This window comes from Panthera pardus, unplaced genomic scaffold (assembly GCF_024362965.1).
Source record: "Panthera pardus isolate Hobbes unplaced genomic scaffold, ASM2436296v1 HiC_scaffold_2, whole genome shotgun sequence".
Classification (NCBI taxonomy): domain Eukaryota; kingdom Metazoa; phylum Chordata; class Mammalia; order Carnivora; family Felidae; genus Panthera; species Panthera pardus.
In genome coordinates this window covers 130,006,855-130,025,598 of record NW_026526765.1, presented here as the reverse complement: position 1 = coordinate 130,025,598, position 18,744 = coordinate 130,006,855, and the positions used below count along the sequence as shown (strand labels likewise).

At 36.9% G+C, this 18,744-nt stretch overlaps 1 protein-coding gene across 1 annotated transcript in view; it reads right to left on the bottom strand.

The window, feature by feature from the left end:
* Window positions 1-18,744, bottom strand: part of MEIKIN (meiotic kinetochore factor) — a 78,640-nt gene that overhangs the window by 23,477 nt on the left and 36,419 nt on the right. The window contains exons 10-11 of the mRNA XM_053907509.1: window positions 6,080-6,244; window positions 3,938-4,018 (exon numbers count right to left, since the gene is read on the bottom strand). Of these exons, the coding sequence (XP_053763484.1) occupies window positions 3,938-4,018; window positions 6,080-6,244 (246 nt within the window). The remainder of the gene's footprint in view (window positions 1-3,937; window positions 4,019-6,079; window positions 6,245-18,744) is intronic.

Below are 18,744 nucleotides of genomic sequence, written 5' to 3'. Positions count from 1 at the left end.
GGGCACTTGTACCCCAATGTTTATAGCAGCACTCTCAACAATAGCCAAATTATGGAAAGAGCCAAAATGTCCATCAACTAATGAATGGATAAAGAAATTGTGGTTTATATACACAATGGAGTACTACATGGCAATGAGAAAGAATGAAATATGGCCCTTTGTAGCAACATGGACGGAACTGGAGAGTGTTATGCTAAGTGAAATAAGCCATACAGAGAAAGACAGATATGTACGGTTTCACTCTTATGTGGATCCTGAGAAACTTAACAGAAACCCATGGGGGAGGGGAAGGAGAAAAAAAAAAAATAGAGGTTAGAGTGGGAGAGAGAGCCAAAGCATAAGAGACTGTTAAAAACTGAGAACAAACTGAGGGTTGATGGGGGGTGGGAGGGAGGGTAGGGTGGGTGATGGGTATTGAGGAGGGCACCTTTTGGGATGAGCACTGGGTGTTGTATGGAAACCAATTTGACAATAAACTTCATATATTGGAAAAAAAATAAATAAATATTCAAAACAAATTAAAAAAATAAAAAAACTCCTATAACTCAACAATAAATAAATAAGCTGATTAAAAAATGGGCAATTGACTTGAGTAGACATGTCTCAAAAGAAGATACATAAGTGGCAAATAAGCACATAAAAAGATGCTCAATATCACTAGCCATTAGGGAAATAGAAATCAAAACCATAATGAGATACCGTCTTACACCCATGAGGATGGCCATTAGTTAAAAAACACAGCTGGGGCACCTGGGTGGCTCAGTTGGTTAAGTATCCAACTTTGGCTCAGGTTCTCGTGTTTCACGAGTTTGAGCCCCACATCAGGCTCTGTGCTGACAGCTCAGAGCCTGGAGCCTGCTTCAGATTCTGTGTCTCCCTCTCTCTCTGCCCCTCCCCGACTCATGTTCTGTCTCTCAAAAACAAATAAAAACATTAAAAAAAATTTTTTAAAAACACAGAGTTGTAATCATCAAGACAGTTTGGTATTGGCACAAAAACAGACACATGGATCAATGGAATAGAAAACCCAAAAATGGACCCATAAATATGTGGCCAACTAATCTTTGACAAAAGCAGCAAAGAGTATCCAGTGGAAAAAAAGTCTCTAGCAAATGGTGTTAGAAGAACTGGACAGCAACATGCAGAAGAATGAACCTGGACCACCTTCTTCTACCATACACAAAAATAAACTCAAATGGATGAAAGACCTAAACATAAGACAGGAAGCCATCAAAATCCTAGAGGAGAAAACATGCAACAACCTCTTTGACTTCAGCCATGGCAACTTCTTACTTGACATGTTTCTGGAGGCAAAGGAAACAAAAGCAAAAATGAAATACTGGGACCTCATCAAGATAAAAACCTTCTGCATGGTGAAGGAAACAAACAGCAAAACTAAAAGGCAACCAATGGAATGGGAAAAGATATTTGCAAATGACATTTCAAAGAAGACATCCAGATGGCTAACAAACACATGAAAAGATGCTCAACATTACTCATCATCAGGGAAATACAAATCAAACCACAATGAGATACCACTTCATACCTGTCAGAATGGCTAAAATTAACAACTCAGGCAACAAAAGATGTTGGCGATGCAGAGATGTGGAGAAAGAGGAACACTTTTGCACTGCTGGTGGGAATGTAAACTGGTTCAGCCACTGTGGAAAACAGTATGGAGGCTCCTCAAAAAATTAAAAATACAACTACCTTACAATCCAGCAATTGTACTACTAGGTATTCATCCAAAGGATAAAAAAATGCTGATTCAAACGGGCACATGCACCCTGATGTCTATAGCAGTGCTATCAACGATAGCCAAATTATGGGAAGAGCTCAAATGCCCATCAATTGATGAATGGATAAAGAAGATGTGCTACATACAATGGAATACTACTTGGCAATGAGAAAGAATGAAATCTGGCCATTTGTAGCAATGTGGATGGAACTAGAGATTATTATGATAAGTGAAACAAGTCAGGAGAGAAAGACGGATACCATATGTTTTCACTCATACAAGGATCCTGAGAAACTTAACAGAAGACCAGGGGGGAGGGGAAGGGGGAAAAAAAAGTTATAGAGAGGGAAGGAGGCAAACCATAAGAGACTCAAATACTGAGAACTAAGGGTTGATGAGAGGTGGGAGAGAAGGGAAAGTGGGTGATGGGCATTGATGAGGGCACCTGTTGGGATGAGCACTGGGTGTTGTATGAAAACCAACTCGACAATAAACTATATATATACATATAAAGATGTGGTACATATAAACAATGGAATACTACTCAGCGATCAAAAAGAATAATCTTGTCATTTGCAACACAATGGATGGACCTAGAGTGTATTATGCTAAGCTAAATAAGTCAGTCAGAGAAAGATAAATGTCATGATTTCACTCATATGTGGAATCTGAGAAACATAACAGATAATCATAGGAGAAGGGAAAGAAAAATAAGATAAAAACAGAGAGGCAGGCAAACCATAAGAGACTCTTAAATATGGAGAACAAACTGAGGATTGCTGGAAGGGAGGTGGCTGGGACGGGTGGGTTAAAGGGTGATGGGCATTAAAGAGGGCACTTTTTGGGATAAGCACTGGGTGTCATATGTAAGAGATAAATCACTGAAGCCAAGATTACACTGTATACTAATGTGAATTTAATTTAAAAAACAAAATAAAAATACAATTGCACTTATGTTTGAATACATCCTAGAAAAAAAATGTCTTGGAAAATAAAAAACTACTATGTATATTCTTCATGCTTTTCTGCCTTTCTTGAAATTTATATTTTCAATGAACATGTATTTTATAATTGAAGATAGATGTATTTCTGTTTCTAAAGAAAAAAAATATATTCAAAATCTTGGAGCAGAGTTAATCTGTCGTTGTGTCAATTTTGTGGCAGGATGATGTAACTAACTTTTTTCCTTAGAACGTATTGACATTCATTTAAAGATAACGTAACACATTTGTGTTCATTAAGGTAGTCTGTGGATATGATTAAACATGAATGCCCACCTTATAGTAAGAAATAAAATGAAAATTGTAAACAAAACAAAACAAAACAAAAACACACAGAAAATAGTAAGTGTTGGCAAGGATGAAGAGAAATTGGAATGCTCGTACATTTTACGGAGAATGTAAAATAGTACAGCTGATATGGAAAAGAGTATGGCAGCTCCTCAAAAAGTTAAAAATGAGAATTACCATATGATCCAGCAATTTCACTTTGAAGTATATACCTAAAAGAAGTGAAAGAAGAGATACAAAGAGATATGTGAACACTATGTTCAAAGCAGCATTATTCACACTGGCCAAAAGATGAAGCAACCCAAATGTCCACAGACAGTTGAATGGATAAACAAAATGTGGTATATACATATAATGGAATATATTAATCCTTTAAAAAGGAAAAAAATTTCTGACACAGGCTACAACATTGGTGAGGACATTATGCTAAATGAAATTTGTCACAAAAGGACAAATACTATATGATTCCATTTATATGAAGTATCTAGAATGGTCAAAATCATAGAGAGAAGTTAGAATAGTGTTTGATAGGAACTACAGGATGGAGAAATGGGGAGCTATTGTTTAATGTATGGAGTTTCAGTTTTGCAAGAAGAAAAAAGTTCTGAGTGAAAAAAAAGTGATGGTTCTACAATATGAATGTACTTTAACTGTATAGTTAAAAAGAGTTAAAATGGTAAGTTTTATGATATATATATTTTACTACAATAAAAAAATGAAAAAGAATCTTTCTAATTTTTCTTCCACATATAGCACTATATAGAGTACTTCCAGCAAAAGCATGTTTATACAACAGAAAACCACAGACATCATTCCATATGTACAAAATTCTCCTGGTGTGGCACAAACAGAAAAATAGGGAGGAGGGGGAACCAGAAAATAGATACAAGTGCCAAATGCTAATACTTACCACTAAACCAGCAGTTTGCGAAGATGGAGTACTTGTTAAGAGGTCTCTGCTTTTCTTATCAGGAGTACTAGAATTTGTACTCTATAAATGTTTTGTGAAATAGGGGATTAAATAGCAGAAAGAAAGAAAAAAATTTAATACAGTAAAAACACAGTATCAAATTAGTAGACTAGATCATAATGTGTCAGACTAATAAAATTTTAATGTGCTAATTAAATTTTAAACCACAAGACAAGAAACTAAAAAATCTTCTGGCTTGAGCTAGGTCAAGAAACTCCTAAGAGAACTCTATGTAGGACAAAAACTATGCAAGAATACTTTGCGTGAAATCACTATTAATTTCAGAAGGAACACTAATTTAAGTTTTCAACTAGGAAATGGTGATATGATTATCTTTTTTACTGCTAATAAAAGTATTTTACTTTTAGAATTTGTTTAATTCCTAGTATATTATTTTACTTTTTATGGAAAGGGATTTTAAGTTATTTCTGAAGCTGTTAAAAATATGTGTAATAAGGATAATTGGTTTAAAATAATACATACAAATGTATATAGACACTTCCATATATGCAGTATCAAAGTCGGAGAAATAATAAAGGCTCAATTCCTATTTTTTGAAGATGCAAAGAATCAGACACACAGAGAGACAGGTAGACAAATCAAGAAAGAGAGAGCAAGAGAAAGACAGGATCAGAGACCTAAAAGTTTAAGAGAGAGGTAGGGATGGGGGAGGGAGGAAATGGGAAAAGGAGGAAAGGGAGAAGGAAAGGGAGGGAGAATGAGGAGACAAAAGAGATGAAGGAAAAAAAGAGAAAGATTGAGAAGAGAGAGGGAGAGAGAAGGATGAAGAAGATAGAGACCAACAACTATGAACAGAAAGAAACTAACAGAGAAACAGAATTAGAGACAGAGAAGAACAGATGGAGAGAGATCAAGACAGAGATAGGATGAAGAGAGACAGAGCTTGAGACTGAGAGACAAAAACCAGGGAAGGCGAAGACAAACAGGCAGCTGCGAAAGAGAGTGACAGAAATATTCAAAAAGAAGACAGAAAACTTTATTTCTAGCAATCAGCTGTCTTTTCAACTGTTGGATTCCATGAAACAATTAGTGCCTCTGATAAATCTCTTTGAATAGGTGTTTATTATATGCAGCCAACTCTGGAACACAAACTCAGAGTTGGAACTTGAACATCATAGGCAAATTTGTGTTAGGTTTCTTTTTTTTTTAATTTTCTCTTTTTTTTTTTTTTTTTTTCTTTCACTCTTCCTTTCCTTTCTGGCTTAAAATCTCTTAAAATAGCTGTTTGTTCAAGACAAAGATGGGATTGTTTATTAGGAAAATTTTTATCAAAAATTTTATGTATATTTAGCTGGTACACTGTCAGCTCTTGAATTCATTAGCTATTTAATCTTTCTTCATCTGGGAAAGGGAATGATGGGGATTATTCTACCCCTAGGGATTGCTGTGCAAAGGTTACGAATAATACATGTAAAGAGAACCTACAGTGCCTACAGAGTAGGAGATATTCAATGATAGCTAGAATTTATTATTGTGGCTGCCATGGAGGTGTTCTGTTCAGACCTCCGTGAAGTGAGAACATGCTGTTCCAGTGCAAAGAGTGCAGTTACCTGACAGCGCCCCAGTCCTCCCCCCCACAACCCTCCCAACTTCTCTGGAATCTGCTTCAGCTTTCAGGTTGAGGCCATCATCTTCTCAGGCAACCCCCAGCCAACGTTTGAGCATAGAAGCCCAATGTAAGACTCCTGTAATAGATAACCTTTGCTCCAGACCTCCTTATGGGGAAAGCTTCTGGCACACTTGCAATGAGGGCTGAGACTATTCCTGCCCAATACTGCTTTCTCCCTATATTCCTTTCTCAGCTGTTATCCCCTCCAGCATACCACTTGAATGAACTCTTAACTCTGTCTGAATATATACTTCCCCATGGTCCCAAGAGACATAATTGTTAACTATCAATCCACTAAAAAAAAACCTGCCTATATACAGCTATAAATATAAAGCTCTCTGCATTTTTTCCTAGATTTGTTAACAAATCTATGTATATCTAAATCTTTCCAATAAGTACATTTTCTGGATATAGGCTTTTAAAGAATTAGTTAAAAGAAGACCAGTGCTTACCGATGCAGATTCCATGGACTGAGGCAAAAGAACGTTGGTAACTGGTCCACCTGCACTGGTTTCAATAACAGATCTCTGGTGAGATGATGGAACCTTGATTTTTAGATGACGAGAACTTAACTTTGCTTGAAAATTTTTATCTGTATGTTCAGGATCTTTTTCAGGCTGAAATAAATTCATAATCACGAAATATACTCCATCATGAAATACATTCCATAATCATGAAATACACTGTAAAATTATTTGCAGCACTTCTCAGATGTCTTATTTTACTGTAATATTAATGTAATAATTATTACAATTAAAATAGGGTATATTTATCAATCATATAAATATTATATATATAATTCTATTCTTATTTCCTCAACTTGAAAAAGAGTTTTCAACTTAAAGATAAAGGTCTTGTAAAAAAAAAAAAAGTAAAGTTTTCTACATATTTAAAAATAAAATCTATTGAAAGACAAAACAGTTTGAAATACACGCAACTCGGGGTGCCTGCGTGGCTCAGTTAAGCATCTAACTTCAGCTCAGGTCATGATCTCAAGATCCATGAATTCGAGCCCCACAATGGTCTCTATGCTGACAGCTGGAGCCTGCTTCAGATTTTGGTCTCCCTCTGTCTCTGCCCCTCCCTCGCTCACACTCTTTCTCTCTCTCAAAAATAAATAAGCATTAATAAAAAAAAGAAATACACACAATTCAAAAAATTTCCCTACTACATCTAAGGTAACCTCTCTTAAACAGTGTTCCATGAAAACAGATAATAATGAGATTTATCTACCTGTCGGTAGTTCTAACTAAATTTTAGAGAAAACATCAAATGTATTTATATAAATGTATTTATTATGCAGTCATCTTCATTTAAGAAATCAAAAGTACTCTCTAAGACATCAGGAAGCTGCAACTACAAGAAAGCATGTTCCTTTACCAATTAATCCCTCCATTGAAAATTGCATATTGCTCAGTGACTGCTTGTCTTGTGTGACTTGTCCAATACAGTATTCCCAGTTTACATATATTCAACATAACTGAGGAGGTGAAATTTGAGTTGAGTCCTGAAGAATGACAGTAGTTTTGAGTTGGGGCTGAGGGGATAAACACAATGGTAGAGAGAGGTAGGGGAAGGAAGGAAGGAGCTATAAAGTTCATTTCAATCAAAGGAAAGAACAATGGTATGGAGCAAACAGCAAGGTATTTACTGGCATCTACTGACTTGCTACTCTCATGTGTATGAAGCAAACAGCTTTTTCTCTCACTTCTGTCACCATTCTCAGCAATTTCATCACGCAAGTTGATAACTCATCTAACTAACTAACCCTCCTGCAATTTTCAGTGGTTGACCTTTGCATTTTCAATAACTTTTTCGCTTCATGGTATTTTAGTCATTCTGTGATCAAACATAGCTCTTACCATCAACAGAAATTACAGAATCACCAATTTGAATAGCTTCTTATATCCTTCCAACCTATGTTCAATTATGTTCATGAAATCAACTCCCCTCCATTGAAATTTCCAATTTACTGATCCTACCATTCTATCTTGATACATTACCCTTCTCCTGTCTTATTCCTTCCTCATCTACCAACATCTATCCTTGTAATTACGTGTGATCCCTTCTTCTATCACAGATATCTGACAAACCCCCAGCCCTAGATGACTCCTGATATCAATATCTTCTGTACCTCCACTGCAGCTGAGTGCTGGGAAAACCATACAATCTGGCATATCAAAGTCACCACAAACTCAAAAGGAGTAGCCACAGACTGGCAACTCTTCTGCATTTCTCTAGCTTCTCATGATTATGTCACTCTCTTCCCATTTTCCTGAAACCTCTGGTCTCCTTCCTTCTCCCATTCTCAGCTGACAGCCTTACCTCACACTTCCCCACAACAACAGAGGTAATCAAACGGACATGACCATTAAGGACTCAATTTTGGGGGCCTGGTGCAAACTAAAAATGTGGGGGTTCCTTGTTTAAAAAACTATTAAACATGTCAAGGCAAGAGAGCATTAAATGAAATGTGGGATCCTTCTAAGCACAAAGCCCATGCTGCTACCACTATTTTTACAAATATACCACAATGGTAATATCTCTACTCTTATTTTAAATTTTTTTTCACATTTATTTATTTTTGAGAGAGAGAGAGAAAGAGTGTGAGCGGGGGAGGGGCAGAGAGAGAGGGAGATACAGAATCTGAAGCAGCTCCAGGCTCTGAGCTGTCAGCACAGAGCCCAACGCAGGGCTCGAACCCATAAGCTGTGAGGTCATGACCTGAGCCGAAGTCAGACACTTAACCAACTAAGCCACCCAGCCACCCCTCTCTACTCTTTCAAAGGCCAGTTCCTCCACTTGTATTCTGGATCCCATCTTTCCTCATCTTTTCAAAGACTTCTCTCTTCCCCTAGTTGTATACGAAGTTTGTTGGGGTTTTTAAAAACAGCTTTATTGAGATATAATTCACATACCATAAAACTCATTCACTTTAAGAGTAAAATCAATGTTTTTTAGTATGTTCACAGGGTTGTACAACCACTGTAGCCTAATTTTAGAACATTTTTGTCCCTCCTAAAAGAAACTCTGTTCCCATTAGCAGTACATCTGCTAATGGAGTAAAAACAAAACAAAACATGTTTCCTCTGACCCTGCCTCTCCTTCTAATTACTGTGCTTTTTCTTAATTCCCCTTCAGAGTCAAGCTCTATATGTAATCATTACTTCCTCACTTCTTTTTTCTTTTTTTCCACCTTTATTGAGGAAAAATTGACAAATATAATTGTATATATGTGAAGTGTACAAGTAACAGTATATACATATACACTGTTGAATGATAACCAAGATCAAGATAATTAATATATCCACCATCTGACATATTAATTTTGTGTGTGTGTGAGAAAGTTTAGAATCTACTCTCAGTAACTTACAAGTATGTAACGGTGTATTATGATCATCATTATGCCATACATCAGATCTTCAGAACTTACTCTCATTATGACTGAAAGTTTGTACCTTTAGACATACATCTCCCCATTTCCCTAGACTCCTAGCCTCTGGCAACTACCATTGTATTTTCTATTCTTTGTTTCTATTCTTTGTTTTGTTTTTTGGGTATTTTTGGGTTTTGCTTGTTTTTTAGGATTCCACATATAAGTGATACCATGCAGTATTTGTCTTCCTCTAGTTTATTTCATTTAGCATAATGCCCTTCAGGTTCATATATGGCAAGATTGTAAATGGCAAGATTTTCTTCTTTTTTTATAACCAAATAATATTCCATTATCTGTATCTATATATCTATATCTATATCTATATCTATATCTATATCTATATCTATATCACTTTCTTTACCCATTCATCTATTGAAGGACATTTAGGCTGTTTCCATATCTTGGCTATTGAGAATAATACTGCAGTGAACATGGGAGTGCAGATATCTCCCTGAGATACTGATTGCATTTCCTTTTCCTTTGGATCTATACCCAGAAGTAACACTATAGGATATAGTTCTATTTTTAATAGTAACAGTAGTTTTATTTTTAATTTTATGAGGAGCCACCATATGGTTCTCCACAATACTTGTACCAGTTTACACTCCCACTAACAGTATTTAAGCTGTTAAGTATTTTTTGCACATCTTTGCCAAAATTTGCTCTTATCTTTCTGCTAATAGCCATCCTACCAGATATGAGGTGATATCTCATTGTGGTTTGCATTTCCATTTCTCAGATTATTAGCGATATTGAGCACTTTTTCATGTACGTTTTGACAACTTTTACATCTTCTTTGGGAGAATATCTATTCCGGTATTTTGCACGTTTTTTAATTGGATTATGTATTTGCTTTTTTGTTACTGAATTGTATAGGATCTTTAACTATTTTGAATATTAACCCCTTATAAGATATATGATTTGTAAATATTTTCTCTCATTCTTTGGGTTGCTTTTCCAATTAATTGTTTTATTAAAAAATAAGTTTATTTATTATAAATTTATTAATTCCTTTGCTGTATAGAAGCTCTTTAGTTTGATGTTGTCTCACTTTAGTTTTTCTTGCATGCTCCTTTCGTGTCTTATCAAAGAAATCATTGCCAAGACCAATGTCAAGGACGTTTTTCCCTACGTTTTCTTCTAGGAGTTTTATATTTTCAGGTTTTATATTTACATCCTTAATCCATTTTGAGTTAATTTTTGTGAGTGGTATAAGATAGGGGTCCCGTCTCATTCTTCTGCATGTGGATATCCAATTTTCCCATTACCATTTATTGAAGAGATTATCCTTTCCCCAGTTTGTGTTCTTGGCACCCTTGTCAAAAATAAGTTGGCTGTATATATGTGGGTTTATTTCTGGGCTCTCTATTCTGTTCCACTGGTATATGTGCCAGTGCTGTACTATTTCCATTCTACAGATTTGTAATATATACTGAAATCAAGAAATGTGATATCTCCAGTTTTGTTCTTCTTTCTCAAGATTGCTTTGGCTACTTGGGGGTCTTATATGGTTCCACACAAATTTGAGGAGAGTTTTTCTATTTCTGAGAAAAAATGTGATTGGAATTTTGAAAGGACAGCATTGGCTGTGTAGATTGCTTTGGGTAGATGGACATTTTCACAATATTAATTCTTCCAATCTAAAAACATGCAATATCTTCCCATTTCTTTGTGTCCTCTTCGATTTCTTTTATCAGTGCCTTAGAGTTTATAGTGTACAGGTCTTTTACCCCTTTGGTTAAATTTATCTCTAAGTATTTTATTGTTTTTGATGAGATTCTAAATGGGATTTTTAAAGAAAAAACACAGTTCTTTCCTCCACTGAGTATTTCTCTTGTGAGTCTCCTTTACTACTCATTCAAAACACTCACACTTCTGATACTTCTGGTCACTACATGTGTTGGGAGTTTTCCCCACAACAAAATTTCTCTGCAACACCAGCTAGATGTCCTACAATTCAACTCGATTCTAACACTGTTTACCTGGAGATAATATCAGATCCCACAGGTTAAAGGCTTAGTCCCACAAGACTGCTCCCATACTAATCCAGATGCCAATCACAAGGAGTAGGTCCCCAGGTTATCCTCAAGTTCTATACAATTTGGCAACAAATTGGAAGCCCCCATCACCCTATCCTCAGGTTCAATTAATTTGCTAGGGCAAATCACATAACCCAGGGAAACACTTACATTTACTAATTTATTAAAGGATATATACTAATATAGAGTGAGGTCTGGGAGGGTCCCAAACATAAGAACTCACCAACCTAGAAGCTCTTCAAATCTCCTTCTATTAGAATTTTTATGGAGGGTTCCTCATGTAGGCATAATCAATTACTAACTTCATTCCAGCTCCTTTCCCCTCTTTGGAGAAGGGAGTGACTGGGTTGAAAATTTCAAGCTTTTAATTATGGCGTGGCCTTCCTGATGACCAGGTCCATCTAGGAGCCACAAAGGAGTCCACCCAGAGTTGTCTCATGAACAGAAGATCCTCTAGTATTCTTATAACTTAGGGATTTACAAGGGTTTTAGGAGCCTTGTGTCAGGGATGGGGTCAAAAAAAATATTAAAACAAGAGACGCTCCTGGTGTTCTTAACACTTAGGAAATTACAAGCACTTAGGAGCTGTGTGCCAGGAAATGGGGATGAAGACCAAAATATATATTTCCTCTTATCTCACAGGATTGCTTTCTGATTTCTGTTTCAAATAGTTTAATGCTAGTGTATAAGAACATAACAAATTGTTGTATGTTGATTTTGTATTCTGCAACTTTACAGAATTTATCCATTAGTTCTGACAGTTTTTTGGTAGAGTCTTTAGGGTTTTAAATATATAATATCATGCCATCCACAAAGAGATAATTTCCCTTCTTCCTTTCCTATATGCATGATTTTTACTTCTTTTTCTTATCAAACTGCTCTGGCTAAAATGTGCAGTACTATACTGAATAGAAGTGGCAAGAGTGAACATCTTTTCTTATTCCTGATCTTAGAGGAAAAACTTTTAACTTTTCATCACTGAGTATGATATAAGCTATGGGCTTGTCATATGTAGCCTTTATTATGTTGAGGTATGTTCCTTCTATACCTAATTTGTTGAAAGTTTTTATTATGAAAGGATGTTGAATTTTGTCCGCTTTTCTGCATCTATTGAAATGATATGCTTTCTATCCTTCATTCTGTTAATGTGGTGTATCTCATTAACTGATTCTCTTATGTTGAACTATACTTTCATACCAGGGATAAATCCTATTTGATTGTGAAATATGATGTTTTCAATTCGCTCTTGAATTTGGTTTGCTAGTGTTTTGTTGAGGATTGTTATCTACGTTCATCAGGAATATTGGCCCGTAATTTTCTTTTCCTTTAGTGTCCTTTCCTGGAGTTGGTATCACAGTAAAAGCTGTCCTTGTAAAATGAGTTTGGAAGTGTTCCTTCCTCTTCAGTTTTTAGAAAAGTTTGAGAAGGACTGATATTAATTCTTCTTTAAACATTTAAACATTAGATGAGGCACCAGAGTGTCTCAGTTGGTTGAGCGTCCAACTCTCGATTTCAGCTCAGGTCATGATCCCAGGGTTGTGAGACTGAACCCCACATCAGGCTCTGTGCTGAATGTGGAACCTGCTTAAGACTCTCTCTCTCTCTCTCTCTCTCTCTCTCTATCCAAAGGGAGCCAATTCCCGTCACTGAACTTGCTTGCCACCGTGCAAACGCCCACCGCTGTGCTTCTGTGGATCCATCCCTCCGACAGGCCTGCTTCCCTCCTGGTGCTGTGGGGCCCCTCCCACAAGGGACCACTGAAGGCAAAGCTAGCTAAGCCTGCCCCTCCCGCCCCTGTGCACCTTGCAGAACCACCTGGCTAATACGCCCTTGACCAGATCCCATCAAAGCAGCACCACAAGCCTGGCAGTATGCAAGTAGCCCAGACAGGGCCACACCACTCCACAGTGAGTCCTGCCCCTGGGAGAGGGGAAGATGAGGTACACACCAGTCTGACTGTGGCCCCAGTGGTGGGCTGGGGGCAGACATCAGGTCTGACTGTGGCCCTGACACAAGTTACTGCTAACAGCACAGGGGAAGTGTCCTGCAGTTTGGAGTTACCACAGGGACTACCCAAAATGATGAAATGGAATAATTCTCCTCAAAAGAAACTCCAGGAAGTAGCGACAGCTAATGAATTGATCAAAAACGATTTAAGCAATATAACAGAACAAGAATTTAGAATAGTAGTCATAAAATTAATTGCTGGGTTTGAAAACAGCATAGAGGACAGCAGAGAATCTATTGCTACAGAGATCAAGGGACTAAGAAATAGTCATGGGGAGCTAAAAAATGCTATAAATGAGCTGCAAAATAAAATGGAGGCAGCCATAGCACGGATTGAAGAGGCAGAGGAGAGAATAGGTGAATTAGAAGATAAAATTATGGAAAAAGAGGAAGCTGAGAAAAAGAGAGATAAAAAAATCCAGGAGTATGAGGGGAGAATTAGATAACTAAGTGATGCAATCAAATGGAACAATATCCATATCATAGGAATTCCAGAAGGAGAGAGAGAAAGGGGCTGAAGGTATACTTGAACAAATTATAGCTGAGAACTTCCCTGATCTGGGGAAGGAAAAAGGCATTGAAATCCAAGAGGCACACAGAACTCCCTTCAGATGTAACTTGAATTGATCTTCTGCACAACATATCATAGTGAAACTGGCAAAATACAAGGATAAAGAGAAAATTCTCAAAACAGCTAGGAGTAAACATGCTGCCAGAAAGGAATGGCAGGAAATCTTCAATGTGATGAACAGGAAAAAAATATGCAGCCAACACTCCTTTATCCAGCAAGTCTGTCATTTAGAATAGAAGGAAGGAGACATAAAGGTCTTCCTAAACAAACAAAAACTAAAGGAATTTACCACCACTAAACCAGCCCTACAAGAGATCCTAAGGGGGATCCTGTGAGACAAAGTGCCAGAGATATCAGTACAAGCATGAAACCTACAGACATCATAATGACACGAAACCCCTATCTTTCATAATAACACTGAATGTAAATGGACTAAATGCGCCAACCAAAAGACATAGGGTATCAGAATGGATAAAAAAACAAGACCCATCTATTTGCTATCTACAAGAGACTCATTTTAGACACAAAGATAACTTCAGATTGAAAGTAAGGGGATGGAGAAGTATCTATCATGCTACTGGAAGTCAAAAGAAAGCTGGAGTAGCCATACTTATATCAGACAAACTAGACTTTAAATTAAAGGCTGTAACAAGAGATGAAGAAGGCCATTATATAATAATTACAGGGTCTATCTATCAGGAAGAGCTAACAATTATAAATGTCTATGCACCAAATACGGAAGCCCCCAAATATATAAAACAATTAATCACAAACATAAAGCAACCTTATTGATAAGAATGTAGTAATTGCAGGGGACTTTAATACCTCACTTAGAGCAATGGATAGATCATCTAGACACAGAATCAATAAAGAAACAAGGGCCCTGAATGATACATTGGATCAGATGGACTTGACAGATATATTTAGAACTCTGCATCCCAAAGCAACAGAATATAATTTCTTCTCGAGTGTACATGGAAGATTTTCTAAGAGAGATCACATACTGGGTCACAAAATAGCCCTTCATAAGTATACAAGAATTGAGATCATACCATGCACTCTTTCAGACCACAAGGCTATGAAACTTTAAATCAACCAAGAAAAAGTCTGGAAAACCTCCAAAAGCATGGAGGTTAAAGAACACCCTACTAAAGAATGAAGGGGTCAACCAGGAAATTAGAGAAGAAATTTAAAAATATATGGAAACAAATGAAAATGAAAATACAATAATCCAAACACTTTGGGATGCAGCGAAGGCAGTCCTGAGAGGAAAATACATCGCAATCCAGGCCTATCTCAAGAAACAAGAAAAATCCCAAATACAAAATATAACAGCACACCTAAAGGAAATAGAAGCAGAACAGCAAAGAACCCCAAACCCAGCAGAAGAAGAGAGATAATAAAGATCAGGGCAGAAATAAACAATATAGAATCTAAAAAAACTGTAGAGCAGATCAATGAAACCAAGAGTAGGTTTTTTGAAAAAAATAAACAAAATTGATAAACTTCTAGCCAGGCTTCTCAAAAAGAAAAGGGAGAGGACCCAAATAGATAAAATCATGAATGAAAATGGAATTATTACAACCAGTCCCTCAGAAATACAAGCAATTATCAGGGAATACTAGGAAAAATTATATTCCAACAAACTGGACAACCTGGAAGAAATGGACAAATTCCTAAGCACCCACACACTTCCAAAACTCAAACAGGAAGAAATAGAAAACTTGAGCAGACCCATAACCAGCAAATAAATTGAATCAGTTATCAAAAGTCTCCCAACAAATAAGAGTCCGGGACCAGATGGCTTCCCTGGGGAAGTCTACCAGACATTTAGAGCAGAGATAATACCTATCCTTCTCAAGCTGTTCCAAAAAATAGAAAGGGAAGGAAAACTTCCAGACTCATTCTATGAAGCCAGCATTACTTTGATTCCCAAACCAGACAGAAACCCCACAAAAAAAGAGAACTACAGGCCAATATCCCCGATGAATATGGATGCAAAAATTCTCAACAAGACACTAGCAAATCGAATTCAACAGCATATAAGAATTAATCACCATGATATATTGGGATTCATTCCTGGGGTGCAGGGCTGGTTCAACATTCGCAAATCAATCAATGTGATACATCGCATTAATAAAAGAAAAGATAAGAACCATATGATCCTGTCAATCGATGCAGAAAAAGCATTTGACAAAATTCAGCACCCTTCCTTAATAAAAACCCTCAAGAAAGTCAAGATAGAAGGAACATACTTACACATCATAAAAGCCACTTATGAAAAGCCCACAGATAATATCATCCTCAATGGGGAAAAACCGAGAGCTTTCCGCCTGAGATCAGGAACACGACAGGGATGTCCACTCTCACCGCTGTTGTTTAACATAGTGTTGGAAGTTCTAGCATCAGCAATCAGACAACAAAAGGAAATCAAAGGCATCAAAATTGGCCAAGATGAAGTCAAGCTTTCACTTTTTGCAGATGACATGATATTATACATGGAAAACCCAAAAGACTCCACCAAAAGTCTATGAGAACTGACACATGAATTCAGCGAAATTGCAGGATACAAAATCAATGTACAGAAATCAGGTGCATTCTTACATACTAATAATGAAGCAACAGAAAGAGTAATAAAGAAACTGATCCCATTCACAATGGCACCAAGAATCATAAAATAACCTAGAAATAAACCTAACCAAAGATGCAAAAGATCTGTATGCTGAAAACTATAGAAAGCTGATGAATGAAATTGAAGAAGATATAAAGAAATGGAAAAACATTCCGTGCTCATGGATTGGAAGAATAAATATTGTTAAAATGTCAATACTCCCAAAGCTATCTACACATTCAATGCAATCCCAATCAAAATTGCACCAGCATTCTTCTTGAAGCTAGAACAAGCAATCCTAAAATTTGTATGGAACCACAAAAGACCCCGAATAGCCAAAGTAATATTGAAGAAGACCAAAGCAGGAGGCATCACAATCTCAGACTTTAGCCTCTACTACAAAGCTGTAATCATCAAGACAGCATGGTATTGGCACAAAAACAGACACATAGATCAGTGGAATCGAATAGAGACTCCAGAATTGGACCCACAAAAGTATGGCCAACTAATCTTTGACAAAGCAGGAAAGAATATCCAATGGAAAACAGTCTCTTTAACAAATGGTGCTGGGAGAACTGGACAGCAACATGCAGAAGAATGAAACTAGACCACTTTATTATACCACTCACAAAAATAAACTCAAAATGGATAAAGGACCTGAATGTAAGACAGGATACCATCAAAACCCTAGAGGAGAAAGCAGGAAAAAACCTCTCTGACCTCAACCGCAGCAATTTCTTACTTGACACATCCCCAAAGGCAAGGGAATTAAAAACAAAAATGAACTATGAGGACCTCATGAAGATAAAAAGCTTCTGCACTGCAACAGAAACAATCAACAAAACTAAACGCAACCAACAGAATGGGAAGATATTTGCAAATGACATATCAGACAAAGGGCTAGTATCCAAAATCTATAAAGAACTCACCAAATTCCACACCTGAAAAACAAATAATCCAGTGAAGAAATGGGCAGAAAACATGAACAGACAATTCTGTAAAGAAGACATCCAGATGGCCAAGAGGTACATGAAAAGATGCTAATGTCACTCCTCATCAGGGAAATACAAATCAAAACCACACTCAGATACCACGTCATGCCAGTCAGAGTGGCTAAAATGAACAAATCAGGAGACTATAGGTGCTGGAGAGGATGTGGAGAAACAGGAACCCTCTTGCACTGTTGGTGAGAATGCAAACTGGTGCAGCTGCTCTGGAAAACTGTGGAGGTTCCTCAAAAAATTAAAAATAGATCTACCCTATGACCCAGCAATAGCACTGCTAAGAATTTACCCAAGGGATACAGGAGTGCTGATGCATAGGGGCACTTGTACCCCAATGTTTATAGCAGCACTTTCAACAATAGCCAAATTATGGAAAGAGCCTAAATGTCCATCAACTGACGAATGGATAAAGAAGTTGTGGTTTATAAACACAATGGAATACTACATGGCAATGAGAAAGAATGAACTATGGCCTTTTGTAGCAACATGGATGGAACTGGAGAGTGTTATGCTAAGTGAAATCAGTCATACAGAGAAAGACAGATACCATATGTTTTCACTCCTATGTGGATCCTGAGAAACTTAACAGAAGACCATGGGGGAGGGGAAGGGAAAAAAAGTTAGAGAGGGAGGGAGCCAAACCATAAGAGACCCTTAAAAACTGAAAATAAACTGAGGGTTGATGGGGGGGTGGGATGGAGGGGAAAGTGGGTGATAGGCATTGAGGAGGGCACCTGTTGGGATGAGCACTGAGTGTTGTATGGAAACTAATTTGACAATAAATTTCATAGTAAAAAAAAAAAAAGATTTTCTCTCTTTCTCTGTCTGCCCCTCTTCCACAGCTCATGCTCTCTCTCTAAAATAATTTTTTTTTTTAAATTATACATTTGGTAGAATTCACCAGTGAAGTCATCTGGTGTCTCAATTGCCAGAGATTTTTTATTACTGATTCAGTCTCCTTGCTTTTTGTCTGTTCAGATTTTTTATTACTTAATTTTTCAGTCTAGGTAAGTTTCTATCTGTTTCTAGGAATTTATCCATATATTTATCTAATTTGTTTATGTATAATTACTCATGGTACTGTTATGTTCCTTTGTATTTCTGTGGTATGAACTGTAATGTCTCCTCTTTCATTATAATTTTATTAATTGGAGTAATCTTTCTTTCTTTTTTAAAGTTTATTTATTTATTTTGAGAGAGAGAGAGATAGAGAGAGAGAGGTAGAGGGAGAGATCAGAGAGAGAATCCCAAGCAGGTTCCACACTGCCGTGCAGAGCCCCACACAGGGCTTGAACTCACAAACTGTTTAGGACCTGAGTCAAAATCAAGCGTTGAGCATTTAAATGACTGAGCCACCCAGGCACCCCTCTTTCTTTCTTAAACTGGACAAAAGTTTTTCAATTGTTCATCTTTTAATACAACTAACTCTTAGTTTTGTTAATGATTCCT